Genomic DNA, 16,387 nt, shown 5'->3' on the forward strand with positions numbered 1-16,387 from the left:
TTATTTTAAACAGAATACATTTCAGCTAAAATAGGAATTGTTCAACTTCTTGCTTGCATCAATTAATGTTTGCTGTAACAGCACTGAAACTCGATTTAAAATGATACCCTGCTCATTTGTCATCCACCTCATGGAGAAAAATCAGGTAATTTTTTACAAAATTCTACCACACTGTCTTATGTGGTGTAACCCAGCTGACACTTGCGGTCGTTCGTTTGCCCCTGTAATTGAGACCCAGGACACACAGACTTGAGGTTTCAAAGAGCTTACGCGCACTTTTTAATAATACAAAATAAACAAAAACAAACACCTAGTTCCCTCGGAGCACTAACTAAACAGTCAGGATCGACCTAACTAACACATCAGATAGCTAAGTTGTTTACCGGTACACAAACAAACAATTTAACTCACAGCTGTGACTGCTCAGAAACAGGGTACACACCTCCCTGCTTCTTTCTCCACAGCAGCCCTGCCTTTCTTAAATACCCTGCACCTGGCTCTAATTCACAATGCTTACCAGGTGCAGGGGAGAATTAACAAAACAATTAAACAAATGTGCATTTGCACATGTTTTTTGTTTTTGTTTAACCCTTTCCCTGCTCACAGTGGGCATGTTTTCATGCACTCCGCACCTTCCCTGGAACCCTTTTCTCCAACACATGGCTTTCTTTAACCACAGCTCCTCAATTTGGTCCACTTCAAATGACCCGCAGGGAGGGGAGTTCTATAAACCAGGATTGGGCACAGGACTAGTTAGAGTTTGGGTAGATGTGTGATTATGGAAGTTTCTCACTTAGTGCGCTACACACAATGCAGCTAAAACTAAGAAAATTAAGTGAAGGAAACAAACATTATGGCTGGTGTCTACTAGTGCCACCTTCAGTGTATTAAACACACACATAAAAACAAGAGACTTCCAAGAATGGGCGTGACCTAAATTAAACACTTTAAACATCTTCAAAAGAAATCTTCAAAAATGTCCACTCCGCGTCTTTCAGAGGAGAAGTGACTGTAGTAAAAAGTAATGAAAGGTATATCTTTTGTTTTTTATGCTACACCTTCGGAAATGTAGAGAAAAAAACCAGCACAGAGTTATTTTCTAAATACATACCTTGAATATCCTTCTTCAGCAAGAAGGGGACTTTTCTCATGACAGCAATTTTTGTCTTTTCCAGTCCGTCTTTCGTTCCATTTCTGGCAGCTTTCATTAGCTGATGTACCTGTTGGCAACAGAAAAAACATATATTATTTTGACTAATGTGAGATAAGTCGGTCTCACAAATGTGGTGAGAAAAACAGGCCTGCATATCACAGAATAAAAATCAATTCTTTAGATTCTTGACCAGCAGTTCCAGGTTTTTTGTTAGCTACCAAAACCTGGAATTATGATTATGGATTATATTTCTAAACTAATAAGAGAAGGATCTCAATCCTTAATGCTGCAAAGCACGGCAAGGCAGTGTTTCCTCCCCCTGATCATTTACCGCAGTCACAGGAAACTGGAGCACTTTATTGGCTAACCCAACTCAGACTGTCGAACACGAGGCAGTGAAGAAAATACTGCCCTGCTCAGCCAGAGGAGCAGAGCACTGTAGTAATAAATTAGAAAGGTTTCTGCTCCTTCAAGATAAATCCTTGTGTGGAAAGTTTATCTGTCGATTTGTATTGACGTCTATTTATTTATGTATAGCTGACTCACAGAATTATTCACTTTACGATATTGCTCTTTGGTGTCTTTTTTTTTTTTTTTTTTTTGCAATATTTTCAGTAGTTTAGCCTTCTATTTACTCTACTTCAAACACCTCAGACTTTGTTGACCGTATAGTTTGTCTACATTCCCCAAATGTCAGTCTAGCTAGCAGTGGGTGTTTCCCTGTTGCAGGAACACTTTTGCCTGAAGGAAAAATTGGTCATCGAACTGAAAAGAAAATTGAGATGTTAAGACCTGGGGAGAGGTGTTATCCTACTATGTATGTAACGCTAAAGTTTGTTACTATTTTTTAAACGATTGCCAGAGTGATAAAAAATCATATCCAATAAGAATTAGCGTCTTATTTTCCCATTTGAAAGACACGAACATTATCACAAACCTGCATTTGATTTTTTTTTTCCTAGCAATTATCAACCAAAAGCAATAGCCATTGAGTGTCGAGAAGAACACGAGGACTCCAAAAACGCTTCTGTTGTCCAAGAATCGTTTGGTTTAATTCCACACCCACCCCCTGCCCCTAATTCCAAGCCAGGCAGCCGGCTGTACCTTCCAGTCATAGCTCTGTTTTATCTGGCTGATGTCACGGCGCCCCAGCCTCATAGCAAGCAGCTCGCGCTTGGTCCGGGCGCACCGTTCCTTCAGGCCCCGCACGTCAGGGGAGAGCTGCGGGCATCGCCACGGTAACCCAATACAGGGAAGCAGAGAGGAGAGAGATGGAGAGACAGGAGAGAGGAGAGGGGGAGAATGAAGGCAAGCAAAGCAGCAATAAACACAGAGTTTGTGAGTTTCCTGCAAAAGAGCAAGGGTATTTTAACCCTGGTGACAAGGACCCAGTCGAGACGGGTTTTACCAGGACTGGGGGAATGCCTGACCAGTTGGTGTCACAGATGCATGATAGATGAGAATCTCCAGACAAATTTCCTCCCTGCAAAGGGCCAATCCAACCTGCTAAAATTGTCAACTTGCCACTGCAGAATGCATGTCCTGCACTCCAAATGGCTTTAATGAGCCACTCTCAAGACAAATAACCAAAAACAGCAGAATATTTCCTTTTCAGAGCTTCAATATTTAGGCTGATATTGTTGCATTGCAGACTACTGTTGAAATACAATAATTTTCAACACTAAACCTCTTTTGCTATGCATTTTGCAGGGTTACAGAAAATATGAACAGCTTCTGGCCTAATCATGTGAATTTTGCATTCCCACACTGTATACGCTCCCTCTTTATTCTTAAGCAACCTCTCTGCTTTTACAGCCCAATTTCAGCAGAACCATCCATTACAGTAACAAATATCCTTGAGGTCCTGTGACGGAATAAGCAAAGGTAGAAACTAAGTGATGGAAGATCTACCAGTACCTTGAAAAGCGAGAGAAGGCTCAGCAAAGCTCCCAGGTGTTTCTAAATGCCAGCATTCACCACAGCACAGAGAAGAAGAGAGAGACAAAAAAATCTAGCAGAAGCACGACAAGTAGGACAATCCAAAGAGGAAGAGAAACTAAAAAGAACTTTCAGTTTGAAGGAACCCCATTCCTTACGTCACTTCCAGGCCAAAGACCAGCCTCCATAAAGCACTTACACTATCTCTGGATCTGAACATCTCCCTATACCAGCGAACTCACCGTGTAGAATGGGACACCCTTCAGAGCAGGTTATTCGTTCTTCTGCTAACACTTAGCCATTCCCCTTCCCTAAACCCCACATTCAGCTGAAGGAAGAGAAGAGCCACTTTTCCAGCAAAGAACTGTAAGAGTATATTGGAGTTGTAATTCTCCCCACCTAGATTACACCAGGGCCACCTGACCACAAGGACCACTGGAGATCATTATATTATTGTAAATGAAATGGTTCTTCATGCGGAGCATCCCGGGGCACTTCAAAAAAAAAAAAAAAAAAAAAAACGCACACACAAATTATCTATGTGTGTTTTAAGAAATAGTTGCGAGTCACGCATCTACCTAGCTATTGTAAACTTAGACTTAATTTCATCCTTGCTCTGTGAAGAAGACAGTGGACAAAAGTTTGTAGCAATTTATTTAACCTTCATAAGGTAAGCTGGGGTCCATTCGTACCCCACAGCGCTTTAGTATGTGGATCTCGTGACTTGATTTTTGTTTCCTTTTAGGCAGTTGTCATGCACCAATTCTGTTACACTATGCAAAGCATAATTCTTTTAAAAGGATAAGTCCAGGTAACCTGGTTGAATTTAATAAAATTGTTTTAGTTTTGTAATGTGTATCGCCGGTTACCAGGAAATTATGTTTTCCAACGTGTTCTCATGAGGGTTAAAAAGTATAAAAAGGTATAAAAACTATATATATATATAGATATATATATATAATTTTAACCCCAACAGAATGCCTTCCTCCCCAGCAGTACCTTGCTGCGCGTGGAGAGCTTGCTCTCACTCTCCTCTTCAGACTGCTCATCGTAGCTCTCGAACTCACTGGTGCTCCAGCCATCCTGGGGGCCTGGCTCCTCCTCGTGCTGCACGTCTTCATAGACCAGCTCATCTAGCAGACACGACCCAGACAAGAGCACACAGGTCAGGGCAGCGCGCTTCAACAGAGGGCCTGGATTCCACGGTGAGTCGAGCTCCACCAGAGTCAATTATAAAAGCACTTTTTATTTTTTGATGAAAGACACAGAAATTACCAAGAAATGAAAAATAAAACTATTCTGAAATAAAAGGCCTGAAATGTAATTCTAGCTGTGTAACTTTAACGGCTCTATGTCTCATATTCTTATATCATTGTGTTTATATTTCTAGTTTTTCTTTGAAAGGTAGAGCTAATACAACTTCATCAGTTGTATGTTAATTTGTGTCACGCACACAAAGGGCTGAAAGGGTAACAACATACAATTTGCTCAAAGAACTCGGCTGTGTTAGATATAACACTGATGCTGACATTTCTTGCGAGCTTGGAGCCCTATACTGCAGTATCACAGTTGTTTTGTTGCTAGACCAGTGTTTTTATGCACAGGTGCATTTACTTTTAGTTGCTAAGTGAATGATGGCATTGCAACGTTGTCTGTTTTGTCTAGTATTGTAATAGGTGGATGTATTTTTATAGGGCAGGGTATTTTTACAAAGGATCAAATGGATAACTAAAAGTGAGTCAGAATTGCTAAGACTTGGCATTGACCTCCAAAAAGGTATGGACACAATAGGTTTCAGTCACAATAAACGTTATGTACTCTTACTAGTTTGTTCAAGTTTAAATGACATATACATGTTTGTTATAATGGGCGTAGGCACAACTGAGTGTTTTGTTATATTAAAAGTGGTGTGTTTTTAAACCCATTTTGTTTGTGAAACCCTTTTCAATGTTTCTAGAGGGTAAAATACATCTTCATAAACTCTTCAACTACAAGTGCTTAAAAAAACTGCCCTTAAAAACAAGCCTTATTGCAAACAGGGGCCAAAATAGTCCACCAAAATAATAAAAAATAAAGACAATAATGATGCTGTCGCTATACTTCTAACAGCTAACAAAAATGATTTGACTGGATTCAGAACTGCAGGCGGGCTATGGATCAAGAGCCTTGAAGTGTCCACCCAGTGTTAAAACGTTTAATTAAAAACCAACATCCAGAAACACATTTCAAGAGTAGCTATTGAATGAAGAAGTCTGCTCTCACCTTCTATCTTGGGCTGGATATTCTCACAAGGAACATCATCATAGATCACTTCAGGGCTCTCTGTCCCAGGCTCCACTGCTGGCGTGGATTGGGCTAAAATAAAACAAATACAATTATTAATTTAGGTTTGACAAGATGTTTTTATAGAAAATGTATTTGTTCCAGAATATGACAGACATTGGCTTTGTGTCTTTGTATAAAAATGTTTGTCTAATTCTATTCTGAAAAATTTGACTGCATCATTTTCCAGCAGGCATTTATTTTTTGGTGCGAAGTTGTTAAATGTACACAAAGACTTTTAGGTCATATTTCATAGAGCTGACTCAAGGAATCTTGGACAGCACCTCAAAGTGTGAGGAATATTTCAAACACGGACACTTGCAACCTTTTTCCTGGCACAAACAATTTAAGAGAGACCCTGGTTTTTAGCTTAATATAGGCAAACTGGGGGTTAGGGAGAGAGAGAGAGAGACTCAATGGTAAGATATGTAGTAATACAAAGAAGCCTAAGCAATTCTTAGAGAAATGTTTAAAACAGATCAATTAGACACTAAGAAAGACTTCTAGTCAAAACAATTTCCCAATGTTCGCATTCCCAATTTTCTTTCAAAACCTTTTTGTGATTTCAATTTGAGTTCAAATACAAGATGAGAACTGGACAATTAGAAAAGGAGCGGTCTACTCTACCCACAGTTAGAAACCGGACTCCCGTTGCTTAGTTTGATCCATACCAGGCTTTACCCACTATACGGTAGTCCAGCACAATGGGTAGCTAATCAAATAATAAACCCTGACATGTTCAAAGTGCTACACAATGAGAGTCTTATTTCTGCTCATCTATTGTACTACTTTGCAGTACAACTGAATTTGGTATTAGGTTACTAAAAACTAAAAAGATATAGCTGAAGCCAACTTTTCATTATCCGTGTTGAAGTCTCACATTTTCAGTATGTACAAAACGGTCTTCTTGTTCAGAGACAGGTCAAAAATACTTCCTTTCCTAATTTGTGGCCCAAACCAATCCTAACGTCCCAATAACATATAAATAAAAAAATGCTGTAATAATTGGGAAAATAACAAAAGCAGTACCAATGCTACTGAAAGCTTTTGGGGAGGGCTTTGTAAATGGCTACACATTTAGCACACTGGTAACACATCCAATATTCCCACTCAACTATGCTTGCTGAATTAAGCCATTTCACTTACAGCTGGTTAGAGGTCGTACACAAAAGATAAAACACTGGCACAGAAAAGTACAAGCAGCAGGACATTTGCATTAATCAGTTCAGTGTGTAGCTAAAGCCTTGGTTTTATCAACAGCAAGCATGAGGGTACTGGGTATTTAATCAAGTGTCTGTGGAAGAACTTTTTAAAAAATCCTGCCAACTTAAAACCAGAGCTTGTATGCTATATTTTGCTTGAATTTTTCATGTTTTAAAATAAATATTTGCAGCTAAAGTGGGTTCATTTTATAGTGGCACCTCACAGGAATTATAGGTTAGCAACAATCAAATGTTCACAAATATATTCACCTCAAGCCAGTCAGGGCATCTCTTGAGGTTTAAAAACATAATTTTACTGGCGTTAAAAAGAGGTGAGATCAGCAGGTATCTCTGCAATTCTGATGTGCTTGATGTTGGTGCTCGGCCTCACCACTAAGCCACAAGACCTCCAAATATCTAATTTCTAACCACTAGACCACACTGCCTCTTAGTCCTTCAGCTCTAATCAGAAGGCCACACTACCTCCAAGTGCCTCAGCTCGAACCGCACTGTCCCAGAATCCTTTAGCTCTTACTAGAAGCACTGCCTCTCATCCCCACAGCTCTAATTACTAGACCATACACTCTCTCCCAGTCCCTCAGTTAAAACCACATGTCACTTTGCATGCCTATAATAAATCCAACACATACTCAAACATTCTTAAATCATATAAAACAGCCACATATTGTAACAAGCATTGCTGAGATACTGAAGACCACCTCCTTACCATCATAGATGCTGTTTCTCTTCCAGGAAAGACCCTCTGATTTGTCCTTAGAGACTCCCGGAGCCTCCTCTTGCTCTGAAATCTTTGGTTCAGTGGAAGTTGAAACTCTTAAAAAAATAAATAAATAAAGGAACAAACTCAAGTTCAATACATACCATTTGATTGGCAGACTCTTGCAGACCACCAAACTTAAAAAGAGCTGTTTTATACTGTTAACTTCTCAGAGGCTTCATAGTGAAGAATGCTTATTAATAATGGAAAGGACACCTTGCAAAACCTGATTGAGTTACACTGCAGTCCAGTTTTTACAGTACTGTTAACACTTGGAAGCTGCATATAGTATTATGTTCTGTAGCTTAATGACTGTAGCGTATAGTTCACTTGTGGATTCACGGTGTGACCTGCTACATACCATAGATACGTAAAGTATGTTGAGTAAATAGAAACGCAACCGTATTTGTTGGCTGTCTTTTACTTGTGTGTCTTTATAAATTGCACCCCTTGGTGTTCAGCAGATTTATATTGGTCTCCGACACCAGAGATGAACTAAGGGAGTACAACCAATCCTCACATCCCAATAAGGGGTGTGAGACTAAGAGGAGTGCTGCAGGGGTTCTGTGATATTCTAGACAAGCAATACCAGTAACAGATTAAACCATCCAAGGTCTTGCAGAATCCCAACATACTTCCTAGAACATCTAGCCTTTCACCCCTGCATTGTTCTTAATTACTTCCTTTTAGAAATCTTGTAGAACCACGTCAATGCCTAACAGTTAAGGAGCCAGTATCTTCAAATTGTCATTCATATATCTTTATATTGTCCTTACCACTGTAGGGCATTTGCAATCATTCAGAGTTGTTCTGGGTTGTTCCAATATTGTATTATTTTTCTCTAAATCTGCCTTTACCTGGCTTTGAGCTTGTCTGGAGAATCCTAAATGCCAGGACTGATCAGCCTCCCTCATTCCATTCAAATACCATGACAATGTGAGCCTTCAACTCAGCCAGCACCGTCTGTTCTATAAACAAGGAGAGTGGGTGGGGCGGACAGAGATGAAAGGTTGTTTTGTCACATGATTTGACTGTCATGGGAAAGGTTGTTAGTCCCAGCAAGTAGGATTCAAGAAAAATGGTAATTCAATATGGAGCAATACAGAACCACTTCAAATGATTGCAAAAAGGTGCTATATAAAATAAAGATTGATTGATTGATTGATTGATATTGGAGACCATGGGTGGCGCGGAAGTGAGTCGGTCTAGATCCATGGGTTCCTTTAAAACCCCGCCTGGGGTCTGGGAGGGGCAACAGAAAACAGGTGTACATAAACTGACAGTACCCTTTCCAAAATCAGGGTCGTTCATCCAAGTTCTTTTTACCATTAAGTTATACCTCGTTATGTCTTGGTGAGAATACAAACTTAACGTGATTTCCACCGGGTTGAGGCGCTATATAAAATAAAGATTGATTGATTGATTGATTGATATTGGAGACCATGGGTGGCTTTAAAAAATAAAGAGGATTGAGAGCTAATATTTTGTAATTCTTAAACACTTTCCAGTACCTCCATATACGATATCAAACGAATCTGAGAAGGAGGTGGGGACTGTTGATCCATTTAATGTGGAACAACCCTTATATGACTCCTTACAGAACAGATGTCCGTAATTCAAAGATAATGGTATATTCAGGTATAGACCATCACTGACAGACCGTAGCTCAGAATTCATGGTTGAGGCACTAGCACTTTCAAGCAAGTTTTCCGTTTCTGCTTCACACAAACAAGCTGTTTTAATATTATTTATTAACTTATTTTACCAGGCCACTTACTAAAAAAACACGAAAAAGAGGAACCAAACAGACCTTGATAAATTGCTTTTCTAACCAAAGGTACAAATATTCAACAGCTGAACGTTGTCCCTTGCACTGTCTTTACTGAAAAAAGTCATTTACATTTCTTAACTATTCTTGAAAGGGTAGTGTTTGACAGGATATTCCAATGCTGTATTGTCTTTTGCCAGTAATAGCACATTTAATTTCTTTAAAAATTTAACAAAGTTGTTTGTTTTGTTATTTACATAACCCTCTCACAGCTAGAGGTCAAGAACAACATGACATTTTATGGAAATGCTAGTCTGCTTGACTTGGTGTAGAGTTTGCCTCAAAACTTACTGCACAGTAAGCATTACTTGATTAAATAAATCAAACCGTCCTTCTGAGACACACACCCGTTTCTTACGCACACCTGAAGAGGCTTTTGAGGTCTTTAAAGCCAGTTGTTGAAACAGTTAATCTAGTAACAAACCACTTCAACTCTTCCAAGCAACTATTTTAAATATCTGGTTACTTCATCTCACTGTTGTCCATGTATCTTTGGAAACATTGCACATTCTTCAACAACTCTTTGACAGTAAAACAGGTTCAGAACGACAGCAGTACTTAAGGCAAGTTTCAGGGCTAGCCTGCTTGATTACCACACCCCACAGACCAACTTTCCTCAGGTGAGAAGCCAAGCTTGTTTCTATTTTACCTGCCTCTCCAAGACAGTCTCTTGTACATGCTGCTGGCATGGCAGGAGTTAATATTCCTGATGGTGAGTTTATTGCATACCAAAGCAATCCTTTTCAGATGTATTGCTGATTTCTATATTGTGTTTGCCACAGATCCCAAAAGTGTTGCAGATTCTTCCCCTGGAAGGCGGGCCCAAGAGACCTCATAAATATGTAATAAGCAGGTAAAAGGTCAGGTTGAGTGTTCTGCAGTGTTAACCCTTAAGGTACTGAATTTAGAGAATGAACTGCAACAAGGGAAGATGCTGCTCAGGTTTGAACTTCTACATTTTTTTTTAAACAAAGCAAAGACTATATTAGGTATTACTTTGTCAGCTTGAACAGGATGGACTTGTTATGCAAGACAATTGATTGTAATGAAATATTATTAGGCCAATTTGCACAAGCTGTTGTTTAAAGGAAGGTTCTATTGTTTGGATGCTATTTTGAAGTCACGGCAAATGCAGATGTATTCGGAGGAATCAATTGAATGGATCACAGGAGATTAAAATGGGTTTTGTGAGTTGATGTGAGCAGTCTCTTTCCAGTTTCGCACAATTTAAATGATTTTAGTCCACATAAATGGGCACTAAACAAATGTATAGCTTGGTCTGATTTTACAGAGGGAATTATTAATTTATCATTTTTTTATATATTCATAACACTTCCATCTGGTTCTCATCTATATCTGTAAGTGCAAGTCATGGATTAAAAGTAGGTCATTTTACACACACTGCCTCATCCATCTTCCCTTTTGTGTCATTTTTATAGGAAGTAACTGCAGTCTGTAATCATGCAACCAGGCTGCTATCAATTATACTGAACTACAGTATAATACAATACAATTGATTTACAAGTTGTGCCTGTTGCGCTAACTTAAGCAGGGGGGGTGGTCCAATCTCGGTCCTGGAGGGCCATTCCACTCCAGGTTTAACAGGTAAAATGAGGTAATCCACTGCTTCAGGGTCAGAATGGAAGTTTGATTGGTTCAATTAAACCATTTAGAACAGGGTTGGAACAAAGACCAGGACTGGAAGAACCAGCTTTGGCCACCGCTAAACTAAAACATTGCTTTCATTAAAGAGCAAAACAAAAGGAGAATTTAGTTAAAAATAGCTTGAACCGGTTAGTTTGGTTCACTTGAGACCATGGCAACAGGCAAATGCTGCTGTGTGTATGCAAATTGAGTATACCACAGGCCTTTAAAGGGGTACATCCTTTGAAATCATAGTCCATTATCATTTTTTACAGTGAAACGTACCAGCCCTTTAAGCCCTATGGAGATGTAATAACTTTAGCAGAGACTAACAAAATGGGAAACATGGTCATTATGACATCAGTGAGGTTCTGATTGACCACACCTGTGAGGATCATTTTTCAGGGAGGTGTGGTCAAGGTCTGCCAAAGAGGGATAAGCTGGGTGTTTCCAGGGACCCACCTTGCCTTGGTCAGCTGTTTGTTCTGTTCTGAAATCCTGTCAGGCTTTTTCGAGTTGGTTAGTGTCATGTCTGAGCTTGTGCGTGTCAGTTCAAGATGCCACATAGGGTATGCACAGTATGGGTGCAGACAGCATTGATAAAAACAGTAACTAATCTCCGATGGTTACTAGGTGTGTAGATGATGCATGCAGAAAAAAATAAACTGATTCTAATTATGGGATTGTGTTTTGTATTTATCACACAACCTGATCTGGTGTATTAAACCTGTATTTGAATACCACACCTTTTATTTTTTAATGCCTTGTAGCAATTCATAAAATCAGACAATATAATTGTCTTGGGTTTGAACTGGTTTACTTTGTTTTTGTTTAGTTTTATTTAGTAAAGTTATGGAACAGTTGCACAGTGTACCAAACGGGTCTACCAGAATACAGCTGCAGTGAAAATGACAAATCATATGCTAGGTGCATTAGCAAAGGGCACTGTGTACTTAAACTACTGTGGAACAAACAGAGCTTGGCATATGTTTTTCTCATTTAAAAGAATATTCGAATGCATTCATATGATTAAATCTTTACAGCGTGTTAAAGCACAGCATTTGATTTGGAACCATGAAGCAGCAGCCCTTTACAGCTATAGCAATTGATTTGAAAACAAGACCAGGGAGCACAAGGATAATGTTAGTATTATTAATCATAATTAACAAGATGGGTTTTAAAGCATTGCTCAGTACTCACTGAAGCACTCCTACAGTATTGCCACAGCTTCTGCTTTAAGAGACACAAATGAAAACAGTTTGCCTAGTTTGATAAGTGCCCGTGGGGGTTCACTTTGAGGGAAAAACAAGCTGAAAAAGCTGACGCAGCACTTAGACGGGCCTGTGCGAAGTTTTACTTTGGTTACCAGCACATCCTCACAAAATGGAACAAAAGCTTCACTGGCAACATGTTTTTTTTTTTAAACAAAAAAAAAAAAAAAAAAGAGTAAAAGAGAAATCCAGTACAGCTTTAAGTGAAAATTGTTGGGTTGTTAACATACTGTCAAAGTTTAATCTCCTTATACCTAAAAATGAGCAAATATGTACACAGGCTTGAACCTTTCGACTGTATAACTCCAGTCTGTCAAAGTTGTTTATAATAACATCTTAAAATATAAAACCCAGTAAAAATTCAGTATTTCATGAATCCAACTTGGACCGATTTCAAAGCTAGAATACAACGCTGCATAATATTGTGTTATATCTCGTCTCCACGAGATGATAGTACAGTTAAACAGCACTAATGTGCAGGAACAATGCTCCACAGCAATCCTGCGGCAGATCTCAAATTCCAGGGATTCAGAGAGTATCTCTGCAGGCAGCCCACAGGAATGAACACTTTGTCCCCCGGTATTTACAAACGCTTCCGATTGCGCTGAATAATAATCTGGACTACAGCCTACAAGGTGACGAGAGTTCTCAATACAGTCTCTTTGAGTGCTTCACTCTATGTTGTTGTATGTTGTTTGCACCTAAGCCCATCTTTCTGTACTTGAATGTTTTTGTAACAGCCCTTGGTTGGGACAGTATGTCTAATCATAGCTTCCTGTTATAGTGAAAAGTAACTTACCCTCCTGTTGCCTCACTAGCTGCCAAGCCTGTTGAACAGATTGCAGAAAGCAAGAGTGAGTTTAATAGAAAATTAAACAGGTTTCAAAATATAGGACAGTATCAACAATAACCAGCTAGTGGCTGCAATAGCTGAAAAAATAAAAGATTACAGAAAGATATATAGATATATATATATATATATATATATATATATATATATATATATATATATATATATATATATGTATATATATACATAACGTATACATAATATACATCTCATTCTCACACTCTCATTGACCTCTCAAAAGTAAATATTACCGCGTGTCATTTTTTAGTGCGCTCTTACCTGGGCCGGCAGGTTGTGCAGAGGAGATTGAAGGTCCTGTGGGGTCCTCCTGACCAGCAGGGGGCAAGTCAGATTCCGTGTTTCTCGTTCTGGAAGGCTGTTGTGCTTGTTCAGTGGGAGAGGTTCGCAGATCTGTCTGAGGGTTGGGGTCTGAGTTCAGCTCCACTGTCTCCTGTGTAGCATGGACAGTCTGTTCATTGTCTTTTTTCGTGGGACTGTCCATTTTGTCGTCCTCGTTGGCACTGTCCTCAAAATCAAACTTCTCCCCCTGATCTTCATCCACCTCTTCCTCCTCCGACTCCTTCCTGTCTTCTGAGGGTTCTGTCGCCATGGTGACTGTGAGGGAAACAAATCACTGTCAACACTTTGGCTGGCAGGTTCACTGCACAGGCCTGTCGACAGACTCACATACTTTAGCTGGTGATTAGAACCATGCATACCTGTAAATCTATATGTATTATAAGCTTGAGGGCTCATCTGATCCTACAGAAACTGAGGGACATTTTTTCAAAACGTTACGTTTTTTCATAAGGAGAAAACTCTTTGTTAATGCTACCAAAAAAGAATGTCAGTAACATAGTTATCTGTATCAATAGTTGAAAAAGTTAATGAACTTGATGGATACCAACAGTATGTATAGCATCGTGTGGAATAAAAAATGGCAATGAATAGGTTAATGAAAATTGTAGTATTTAAGACCTAGATGTCATTAGGTAAGTAAATGTGACATACAGACGGACAGATGTGCTGATAGACACCTCCATGTATCCCCCCAATCTGATACTCTCTGTAACTTACTCTAAATAACGTTAATACCAAGTTTCATCATAACTGGATCTGTGCTTTTCCAAATATATGGAAAAATGTGAAGTGTCTCCCCTCCTGCCTCCCCTGCTGTACATCCTCCCACATATTGCTGGTTGTTTAAATCCAGCTTTGTAACATTGACAGGTGAGTTGTAAAGCAAAACAACAAAGTTACCGTTTCATTGCTCTTGTGCAATTTCTATATTTTGAAAAACAAGGAAACAGTAATCTTGTTCACAGCCCCTTGTATTGCACTATAGGGTTTCATTTTAGATCCTGCCAAATTCACATTACAGTGCTGGCAACAGAGCAGGTAAACACAAGGTATCCACAGTCACATGTTTCACTTTATTACACATACTAAACATTTCAAGAGGTGTGTATGTATTTAATGAGGGAGTTCATCTTTAATTAGAAGACTTGCTGATTTGCAGGTGACATTTAGAGCATTTCGTTTCATCATGGGACAACGTGTCAGCTGCACCTGTCCTGTCACATTCCGCACTTGACTCCTAAAGCAAGCTGAAGAGCTGGATTGTGTGTCGTGTTATGCAGGAGCCTAGGGTGGTTTAATCAGTAGCTTTACCATCAATGATCACAGCTTTCAGTACTGCGTCAGATGATTCAAGGAAGGCAAGCCCCTTTGCTTCATAACAACTCCAAGATGTTTCATTTCTCCTCCCCTACATTCCTACATTTCAAGCACAATAACTAAACACTCAGTGGACAACTATGCCCAAAGGTTTTGCATCGCCTAAAATTTTAGGATGGAGACATCATTTTAAAAATCTATATTGAATTTTTTTATTTAACATCATGCAACTAAAGAAATTATAAAATGAAATCTCGAAAGTCTACCGGAAACCAAAACAGTAGCACAGTATTTCATGTTAGATTTCGAAATGTCACATTTTTTCAGTTTTTTTTTCTTATATGGAAAACTACAAAGCGGAATGCAATTCAACATGTTGACGTAACATTATTCATCAGGTTTCATTTGCCTTTATGAAGCACAGTGATTCGTGCTATAGGAGGATGCAAAACGTTTGGCCATAGCTGTACAAGAATTTCAGATCTGTTGTCAGTCTTGAGAGAGGAACAGGATTAAAAGTCAGGGTGTTCAGGGTGGGGGTGCGCTCACCTCCTTGCCACCTTCAGTCTAACTGTAGCCAGTGTCTTTGCCCCTCATCTTTCAACACTAAGCTAACGCACGACAGACAGGAATTCTACATTTCTGGTTGAACATGCATGCTTGTTGGGTAAAACTTTATAGAATATGAAACATTATCGTATATCACAGAAAGCATTTGGGTCTAAAAATATAGTGGAAAGAAATCTACAAACGTCAAAAGTTTGTGAACCATTTCCTGTGATACGGTACAGCTAAGGACTGTGAAAGCAGTAATTGTGAAACTGTGTTCACGCTATCACATATGAAAGTCATTAATTTGTATTGATATCCACAAACTGAAAAAAAATAACCCATCCAGATTGATAAAGAACCCATGGGTTTCACTCAGTAAATGCCTAAAGTCCCTTTGGGACCAGAGGAGAGCTGCTGTCATGAAATTGGCATAGCTCTATACCCACATCTCTACAGTTCAATTCAATGGGGGCTATTGCCAAAATGTTTAAAATCATTAAAACGCAAGATGTTAAATGCGGACTGGCACAAACTCCAGTATTTTGGCTGTGTTTGTTTCCAGAACTATTGCCTCTTTTTTTTGCCCTCAGCAGCAGAAAACCTGCTGTTTTCATGGTTATTTTGGTAAACCTTTGTCTTGCAGGGTTTCGTTTTTTTTCAGTTCAGTTTGCTTTGTAAAAGTTGACGTGTTTCTGCTCTCAAATTCTAGTCCCAGAGCCTGTACTGTGTCAGTACATGTTCTGGGCTGAAGTGGTTATGATTTAAAGGGAGCTGTTCATCCAGACTGAAGGCTTGCTTTATAAGCCTATAATTTGTTCTGTGTTTAGATCTGGATTCCACACTCTGACAGCAGTGGTGAGCAGCACTTCCTTTGGTCTGCTATTAAACTCTTTTGGAGAATAAGCTTCTTTGCATTAATAATGCCGTGACAGCAATTAATTAGCATCCATTGCAGTCATTCAATTTTTTTACTAAAAATAATAAAGCATGAAATTAGTCTTGACTTTGTCAAGATTGGACATTGGAAGGAAGTTCCAAAAATTAACATTAGATGGGGTCCTAGTAAGGTTTAGTTCCATTATAAAGTCTACAGTATCTTGTTGAATATTGTAACCAGGGTACGCTCTCCAAAGAAGGCTATTAAAGTGGTTGTTCTGCACGCTGGAAAAACT

The 16,387-nt window shown here is 39.1% G+C and overlaps 1 protein-coding gene across 4 annotated transcripts in view; it reads right to left on the bottom strand.

The window, feature by feature from the left end:
* Positions 1 to 16,387, bottom strand: part of LOC121328658 (rho guanine nucleotide exchange factor 10-like protein) — a 67,383-nt gene that overhangs the window by 43,588 nt on the left and 7,408 nt on the right. For 2 of the 4 annotated variants that reach the window (XM_041273563.1, XM_041273564.1), the window contains exons 2-8: positions 13,266 to 13,601; positions 12,936 to 12,963; positions 7,343 to 7,449; positions 5,354 to 5,446; positions 4,091 to 4,224; positions 2,258 to 2,374; positions 1,112 to 1,220 (exon numbers count right to left, since the gene is read on the bottom strand). In XM_041273563.1, the coding sequence (XP_041129497.1) occupies positions 1,112 to 1,220; positions 2,258 to 2,374; positions 4,091 to 4,224; positions 5,354 to 5,446; positions 7,343 to 7,449; positions 12,936 to 12,963; positions 13,266 to 13,596 (919 nt within the window). In that variant the 5' untranslated portion in view covers positions 13,597 to 13,601. Of the gene's footprint in view, positions 1 to 1,111; positions 1,221 to 2,257; positions 2,375 to 4,090; positions 4,225 to 5,353; positions 5,447 to 7,342; positions 7,450 to 9,870; positions 9,915 to 12,935; positions 12,964 to 13,265; positions 13,602 to 16,387 lie in introns of those variants that run through there. The other 2 variants (XM_041273565.1, XM_041273566.1) reach the window with 2 other exon arrangements.

Source organism: Polyodon spathula, chromosome 16 (assembly GCF_017654505.1).
Source record: "Polyodon spathula isolate WHYD16114869_AA chromosome 16, ASM1765450v1, whole genome shotgun sequence".
NCBI lineage: Eukaryota > Metazoa > Chordata > Actinopteri > Acipenseriformes > Polyodontidae > Polyodon > Polyodon spathula.